Source organism: Saccostrea cucullata, unplaced genomic scaffold, assembly GCF_032062105.1.
Source record: "Saccostrea cucullata isolate Sc308-1 unplaced genomic scaffold, CSIRO_AGI_Scuc_v1 ctg159, whole genome shotgun sequence".
NCBI classification, from domain to species: domain Eukaryota; kingdom Metazoa; phylum Mollusca; class Bivalvia; order Ostreida; family Ostreidae; genus Saccostrea; species Saccostrea cuccullata.
This window is the reverse complement of record NW_026936852.1, coordinates 459,976-469,186: the sequence shown is the minus strand read 5'-3', so window position 1 is coordinate 469,186 and position 9,211 is coordinate 459,976. Positions and strand designations below refer to the sequence as shown.

Below are 9,211 nucleotides of genomic sequence, written 5' to 3'. Positions count from 1 at the left end.
CCGTCATTTTAGAGGTATGGAAAGAATTTATGACTCTGTGATATGCATTAATACTTAACATTCTCAAACCATAAAAATCAAGTATCCACAAACCCAATGTTTTTCATAGTACATTGTGAAAAAATCACTGGGACATGGAAGTGCCTATCCTTCATTTACTATGAAAAGACAAAGAAAGAAAAAAACAGAAATCTATCTTCTCTAAAATGATGAAATAAAGAGAAATATTTTTCACACAACCTTTGTTCACCATTTATTCAGTTAGATGGGTTACACTTTATTATTTTTTTTTTTTACAAATTATCTTGTTCATTAAAGTGTTTAAAATTTGTAAATATTTAAATAATAAAGCACATTATATCAAAAGTACTCTGAAATTGATACTGTATTTAAAATTGACCAAAATCGTGTACGTGAAAAGAAGAAAACACTTGCTGTGGCCTTCAACTCGATATTTATATACATGTATTTTACTTGAATTCAAAAGACGTTAATGGTAATCTAACAACCAAGCTTTATGATAAACGTTTTGACCTTAACGTTTCAATCGTCAACTTCCCTTACTTATGCAGCAATAAACTTTCAACACCTGCATACGGGAATCATATCTCTCAGTTGATTCGATACGCATGTACAATTTCTAAAACGAGGTAAATTATTGACAAACAAGTTGATAAAACAAGAATATCAGCAGTACAGTTTTAAAGTCATCATTTCAGAAGTTCTATGGTCGCTACAATGATCTTGTCAGATCTTGTTCGAACAATTTGAATGAAAAAAAATTGAATATATCTTCATATTTTTAAAAATAAATAAAGATTTAGAACAGCAAAATGGGGTCACTGAGCAACGTCAAAATTGAGTAATTTACTCATTTTCACTTTATAGTTTCTATAGCCATACCTCTAATAAATGAATCTGAAACGAAATAAAATTGATATGTTTAAATCTAGTCTTGCTGTATGACTTACGATGATATTCGGTAATGTAATATATCGCTCCGTTTAAAAGATATCAGTTTCTAAAGTACATATATATTGATTAAAAAAGGCAAAAACATGACGATGGAGGACGTCATGGAGCAAAGAGTAGCAATAAAATTTTGCTTTGCATTCGGGAAACTTTAACAAACTTTACAAATCCTGTATAAACCAGAAAATGCATGAAAAATAAGCCGTGTATTTGTATAAAATGGAAAATACAATTTTTGAGTGGTAGCGAGTTTGAATCGGACGATGGATTGTATGCAAAGAAACAGGTTATCGTTTAAAATCTGTTCATTAAATGTGATGTGCGCTTCACTGTTGCGGAACTAATAGAGTTACGCAGTAAAGAATTTGAAAACACTGACATTCTAGTTCAAGATATTTGCGCAATTGTTAGCAAACTAGGTATCAAGTGTTATGGATACGTTATTATGAATGGAGAAAACGCTACAAACCGTGTATGAAATTAAAAAGTAGAGTAATTTTGAGAAACTTTAACGATGTTGTTTTGGATTTTATGTTGGTTAACCGTGTTCCGCGGTTAAAAAAAAACACGTTGCTTCAAAATCGGCTAACATGAGTTCTGTTTAATCAAATCAAATGGAATGAAACTTCACATTTCGACAAAATAAATGTTTTTATTTACGAAAATGTGTTATCTATAATTTTGTAATAATAATTTGACGATGAGGAACATTGTCTACGTATTTTTTGAATGACCCTCATACATTACAATGGGAGATTCAAAATACAGTACAATATGAAAGGGCAAGGGTATAACTGTAAAGCAACTTTTATTGGCGTCTATTCTTATTCGCGATTTGTCTCTCTGAAATCAATCTGCGACAATTGCTTTTTTTCGATTGAGGAGATGTTCTGCAAGAAAATGGATTTTCGCGAGTTAAAGTAGGTCTAAATAATAGAAATTGTTTTACAGTATCTTCCTATAAGGAACATTCCCTTAGAAAAAATATAAAGTGTCCTTCCCTGCTCTTGGGATAGCAATATAAACAATATCCAGAAGCTCAACTGGCTTGTACTTATAGCAAAGGAAGAGAAAAGTACTTCAGCGGTTGGGAATTGAAACTTTACAGCAGCAATAAATAGAAAAATGATCCTTGATTAGGTCTCTTAATGTTTTAGTGTAGTCTACTTGCATGCCACATTATATTATAATGAAATTTAAACGGTATTTGGATTAGCATTTTGAGAGTATTTATCAGGAATTTCTATTTTTAGTAACCAAGACAATAATGCTCATCCAAGTCAAAAACCGATATGCAGAATTGTGTATCTTAGTGTAGTCTACTTGTGTGCTACGTTATATTGAAATCAGACCAAAACTGTAGGACGAGTTGCATTTTGAAAGAATTTCAAAGAAATTTCTATTTTTAGTAACCACGGCAACACCGTTCGTCGAAATAAAAAAAAACTGATACACAGAATTATGTACCTTAGTGTAGGCTACTTGTGTGCCAAGTTATATTGAAATCAGACCAAAACTGTAGGAGGAGTAGCATTTTGAAAGAATTTCAAAGGAATTTCTATTTTTAGTAACAATGCTAACACCATTCATCGAAATCAAACGATACACAGAATTATGTATCTTGGTGTAGTCTACTTGTGTGCCAAGTTATACTGAAATCAGAATAAACATGTAGGAGATGCAGCATTTTGAAAGAATTTTACAGAAATTTCTATTTTTAGTAACCACGGCAACACCGTTCGTCGAAATCAAAAACTGGTTTACAGAATTATGTATCTTAGTGTAGTCTACTTGTGTGCCAAGTTACTGTAGACGTACTTTTTTCCACGGGGTCATAATTCCGCGGAATCTCAATTTCTGTTTAATCCGCGGGTAGAATATTACGCGGATTTCTCAGACTGTCCCATATGCCTTACATTTATATTAAGTACGCTTGGACAAATTTCCGCGGAAAATTTGTGTCCGCGTACATAGCGTAAATCAATACCACGCGGAAAAAGTACTTCTACAGTATATTGAAAACAGACCAAAACTGTAAGAGAAGTAGCATTTTGAAAGAATTTTACAGAAATTTCTATTTTTAGTAACCACAGTAACACCGTTCACCGAACTAAAAAAAAACTGATCAAAGAATTATGTACCTTAGTATTGTCTACTTGTGTGCCAAGTTATATTGAAATCAGACCAAATCTGTAGGAGTAGCATTTTGAAAGTTTTTCCAAGAAATTTCTATTTTTAGTAACCACGGCAACACCGTTCATCGAAATCAAAAATTGATACACAGGTGTCAAGTTATATTGAAATCAGACCAAAACTGTAGGAGGAGTCGCATTTTGAAAATTGTTTACAGACAGACGGACAGCTAGACAAACTGACAGACAGACAGACAGACGGACAGACGTAAGGTCGCATAAGCTCTTCTGGTCTATGACCAGTAAAGCTAAAAATATAATCATGCATTAGCAGCGCACATATACATTCTGATGTTACCGTATCTGTGATATTTAACTTTATTAAGTATAATTTTATGCACTTGACAAGTGTGTCGGTAAATTCGGAATATTTTTAATTTGATATGTGATTTGGATAGTTTAGCATATAAATTTTGTGAACACATTACTAAAGTCATCTAATGTTCACCATTCAGTCACAAATCACTGTCTGCGCTGTTCCAGTTGTTTCTGTAAAAGATGTAAAAATGAATGATATTAAACTAAATGGTATTCAGTTTTGGGTCAGCGTCAAAATGAAAAAAAAATTAGAAAGATTTATTTTTGAAAAAAGGGGGGAGGGTTCAGTAAATACTCACTATGACTGGTATTGATTTAGGGAAAATAAAATGCATTTTGAAACTTTTTACCTATTGAAACTAAAATTTTACCAATACGTACAGAATTTTCCCAAATTCCAATCTCCTTTGGAAAAATTCTGGCATTGACACAATTCAACAAAACTTAGTCTGTATAAAGTTTTTTAGTTTTACCAGGTGACCTTCCAAAAAATAGAGTTGTGTTATAACAAAAAAAATTATAACCTTGTTAAAATTCTGTATTCCAAGTGGGAAATATTTTTTTTAAAAAAACTATTTGAGTGACTCGTGAGATAAAAACTTCAAACTCCAAAGTTTAAAAAAATATCATTGGTAATCCGAAAGGATAAAAAATATTGTAGAAACCGATGAACAAAATATATGTTATACCTGCTCCGGTAAGAGGTTCAAGTATAATGGTATCATTTGGTAAACAGTTCCCACACCAACCAATCACGAGGCAGCTTACTGTTGTGGAGTCGGCGGATCGACTGAATTGTCGAATTTCACTGAACCAATCTGCACTACCGTTGACCCATCCGACCTTCACGAAAGATATGTAAGCTTGATCTTAATCAAAAATACATGTATTTAACTAAACATCTGAAATCAGATAATTGTTGATTGATTAATTGTATATACAGTTACTTGGCCAGTTCCGAATAAGAAACCGATTCGACGGTGCTACAAATATATTTTATTTCAAAATCTAAGTGTTTTGTCAAGGTAGTTCGATGACTTGTGGAATTAAATATTGTTTCATAAAAGTTCAGCCTTCCCTCAAAAATATTTATTTCGCAAACCATAGGTGTCCATTTTACCAGTTACGAATAAGCCGATTCCGGATACCCTAGAGATTCTTATTCAATTCAACCCTAAATTTAAAAATATACGTCCCAGACGTTATCCATTGGCATGCCTAAGAAAAGTTAAATTAATTGCTTACCAATAAATTATTTGTATTTCCAAAGGTTGTAGATGTACTGTGGGCACTGTTTTTAACATACCCCACGCCTCCTTTATGATTATTGAACAAAGTCCATGTTTTATTTGAGACAAAATAAATGTGTAAAATAATAGGTCACAATGTCACAATGCAATAAAGAATATGTGAAAGAATCATTAAATCTTATTCAGTGGTATAGGAGGAATTGCGGACAAGAGATGGATGTATATACCTTTCAATATCACAAAGAATGGCAGTATCTATGTTTTTCTCAGGGAGTCCAAATTATGTACCAGATCCAAAAATAGAATAGGTGCACTTTGGCACTGTTCAACAAAGATTCTGTGAAAGACTCATTAAACTCTTTGAAGCCTCATTAAATTTCATTCAGTGGTAGACAAGAAATGGATACCCCAGAGCATATCAGACGGACGGACGGACGGATGGATGGACAAACAACCCATTACTATATACCGCTTCTTCCTGTTTTTCAAGCAGGGGTAGAATAAGTCACGTTTACAATGAAGAAAACATCGAAGAGTGAATTTATAATAGTGTTTAAAATGGGTATTCGGAACTGGTAAAATAAGAGCACGAAAATATTTCGATATCTTCCAGTGTTCTAAATATTTATTTTTGACAAGTTTTTAGTATATGTTAGAGTACATATCAAACTTACTTTTGATACCTAGAACGTTGTTTTATGTGAAAAATTTATGCATCTACAGAGGTTTTTCTGCAGACTTACGCATCGCGGTGATTCAGATTTGTTGCATTGTAAAAGTATGTCGACTGTTTCAAGTACGATAACGAAACCAAACTGAGGGCAAAAAATCAAAACTTCACGTAATTCAAACACTCATGAATAAGCCTTCCTACCATAGAAATCAATTTATTTTTACACCGTTGAATTTATTAATTATCAGTCCTTAAATTACTAATTATTCGGAACTGGCCAAAATCCGGAACTGGCCAAACGACTGTAGTTTAACGTCCCTCTCAATAATTTTTCACTCATACGGAGACGCCAGAAAATTGTAACTGGATTTTTGTACACTGTCAAATTATGCAAAGATGACGCATACAGTTGTATTTACATTGTTTTACAGATAAAAATTATTTGCAAATGATAAAAATAAAATTGTTAAGATATTAATTACTTCTTGATAACATGATAAAACATAATAAGAAAACGTTATTTTCATTAGGTTTTATTGGTCTCTTTAAGCATACAATAGTTTTTTCTGTGAGCGATTTGAAAGCCAGGAGTTGATGCTTAGATAAATATTTCAATTTTAACAATTACAACATGTAATCATAGAACTGACACAAGTGCCTTTAATCTTAAAAAGGTTATATTTAGTTTTCATAAATATCATTTGCTACATACTCATAAATTCATTTGATACTTCATTTTGATTAGCGGATTTATATTGAAAGTTTTGAAATATATTTGATTTACTATGGAATTTCTCTTAATAAACATTAACATTAGAGCACAAATATCTTTCAAATTACGTTTTTATTATTTTGTTGGATAACATATTACCGATTTGACAATAGATAGTCCCGTGTCTTGTAAATCAATAAGAAATGTTCCTTCCAGCTGGCAAGGCCCCCAGCGTTTCTCCCACCAAGTTTCAGCAGTACAATCGCTGCTTGTACCGAATGGTACATTCTCAACTTTGCTACTGTTTCCAGTTGTCATTGCAAAAGTGAAATCTTCCTGCACAACGCTCATCGACTGAATATAAACTTTATAATAAGCTCATTTTCTTCAGCAATAAAATGTTAACCAAAAATTCAGAACAAACATAAGAACACATCCACCCACACAAACCCTCTCACTCACACCCTCACAGAGAGAGAGAGAGAGAGAGAGAGAGAGAGAGAGACAGAGAGAGACAGAGATAAATAGAGAGAGGGAGAGAAACAGATGTGATCATGAAATTCTAAAAAATACAAAATAATTCGTAAGTAGGATGATATCGCTGTAAATAAAGTCAGTACCTCAATATTTATTCGGACTTTTGAAAACTCGGTTCTCATTATAGGAAGAGAATTCCTAGTACAACGCGCGAAGGAAATCAGATGGGATGCATCATGGCCGATAAAGTAGTTCTGTCTTTGTAGAGTCACATATTCCTCCGCTGTTTCTGGTGAAGACATGTTATGACAATAGACCTTCACTGGGGATTTTCTGCCAAATCTTTTTGGATATAACCAGTATTCTCCATCATAAGAGGAAGGCCAGCATTCTTTTATCTCCGAACAGCTGGCTGGATCTACATTAAAACATTTTTTCCATACAGATTTCAACAACAAAATTTCATTACTACTTGTCTACTAGAAAGAAATCCTTGCCCCAAATCAGTGTTTTGTTATTAAAAAAATCATTTTCAGGCAGCTTGTTTTGCAATTTTTCGGAGTACACGTATTTTGCCATACTTCTCTCAGATTCCATCATATAAAACTCGGAGTCTGCAGCAATCTGTGTTATGTTAAGGGAAGATCTTCTCTGGAGCAGACATTCATAAGAATTACTGGAGAAGATAACCCCGATACAGGAAGTCCTTCCTAGGCATGCGTGTAAACACATTGTCAGGGACCCGGTCCAGATCTGAGCAGTAGTCTCCGTTGTTGTGGTGTTTATATTCATCTTCGTCATGTAGGCCCATCGTGTAGAAGAATCTGCCATACAAGGAGAAATCTTTAACGATGTAATTGTTTATTAACAGATCTAGTTTTTTTTATAATAATCTCATAAAAGAGGAATGTCTCATCAAAATGTTATTTGAGGGATCCTTAATGTACACCCCTTTGTTTATATGTAGATGATTTATCAAATAAAATTGTTGTTTGACATTCCTCTCGAAAGTTCGATATTTACCTCTAATTTTATTTTACATCTCACAAATTAATTACGATCACTTCCAATCTTATGTCAATACGATACATGCATATCCCGATGAGCGCAAAATAAAAGACACCACAGAGACTGACAAATCTGTTTCACATTTGGATATTTTTACTTACAAAAGGCGTTAATGGTAATCTTACAACTGAGATTTATGAGAAATGGCATGATTAAAACTTTTCAATCGTCAACTTCCTTACTTATGCAGCAGAATATCTTCATCATCTGCAAACGGTGTTGATATTTTTCAGCTGACTCGATGCGCAAGAGTATGCCCTACGTATGTACAATTTCTAAAACGGGGTACGTTATTGAAAAACAAGTAGCTGAAACAAGACTACCAGCAGTCTCGTTTTAAGTCATCATTTTCAGTTTTAAGGTCGATACAATGACCTTGTCAGCAAATACAATTTATCATTAAGTCAAATGCTGACTGACATTTTCATACTCATTGTTAGGCGATTGCTTACACACTAAATTGTCAACGGATTTTCTTGTTATTCCCCAATCATGACAAGGGGCAAACGGCGGGTATGATCGACCGGCAGGTGATGCTCACCCCTCCATGGCATCTGATCCCATCTCTGATGTTTTGGAGGTCCGTGTTTGCTCTACCCCAAATTTGTATTCTTTAAAGAACTTTTGAGGTTGAATACTGTTCTTTATCTCCACATATATATGGAAACAAAGGACAATATTCATTATGTGAAGAGGCGTCTCCAAATGAGTGAAAAATTCTCGAGAGGGACGTTAAACAACATACAATGAATCAATCATTATGTGAAGATAAAGAACAGTTTTTATCCGTAAACTATATACCTGAACTATTCATGGAAATGCTAGTACATGTATATACCAAAGTACACCTTCGTCAGTATGGCTGAATGTTGAATTGAGGTCGTATACCTCTCACGCAGAAGTTTAAAAGATATAGATTAGATTCTGTTTAATATAAGCATTAAAAAGTCGCTAAAAGGAACACAATTAAATCAACAGATTTTTGGAAACCCTGGTTTCCAAGGACAACATAGTAGTTGTCAAGGAGGACCTCCAGCATCCTATTAATACCAATGTGTGTAGAAGTAGAGTGATTTTTACTCAAAAAAATAAATTATAACTTCCGAGACTGTATGAAGTTTTGTGTGGAAAAGTCATGAGTATTAATGTTTGTAACTTTTTTCTAATAAAAGGTTTTTTAATTTTCTAAAAGATCCTTGAAGTTTTTTGAGAAGTTACATTTTAACTTCATAACGTCTAGAAAATGTTGAAGCAGACTTAGCAGAGTAGCTTCCCATTTACAAATGTTAATATTTTATATTTTTTAATGAAGACAAGGTAGAGCAGTTGCTGAACACAACAATATACAAGTACTATTATTAAATTTTTGTTTATAAAGATTAATATTATTTTGATTTGCTCATTTCAATTTTTGTAGTTTTTTTAATGTGTTTTTGAAACACAGATGCCCCCCGTATGACAGCTTTTGGCGAAGGTTCAAGTTTCTCAAAATAAATTATCGCAAATTAAGGTCAAGAGATAGAGTGAAACATATGGAGATAACTAACTG

The 9,211-nt window shown here is 33.2% G+C and overlaps 1 protein-coding gene across 1 annotated transcript; it reads right to left on the bottom strand.

The window, feature by feature from the left end:
• Positions 1 to 3,522: 3,522 nt before the first annotated feature.
• Positions 3,523 to 7,295, bottom strand: LOC134246725 (A disintegrin and metalloproteinase with thrombospondin motifs 9-like). Its single transcript, XM_062729081.1, has 5 exons — positions 7,176 to 7,295; positions 6,738 to 7,012; positions 6,277 to 6,471; positions 4,172 to 4,325; positions 3,523 to 3,653 (listed from the first exon to the last, which is right to left on the bottom strand). Exons 1-5 carry the CDS (start codon positions 7,192 to 7,194, stop codon positions 3,616 to 3,618), a joined length of 681 nt encoding a protein of 226 aa, XP_062585065.1. The 5' UTR covers positions 7,195 to 7,295; the 3' UTR covers positions 3,523 to 3,615.
• Between the last annotated feature and the right edge of the window lie 1,916 nt (positions 7,296 to 9,211).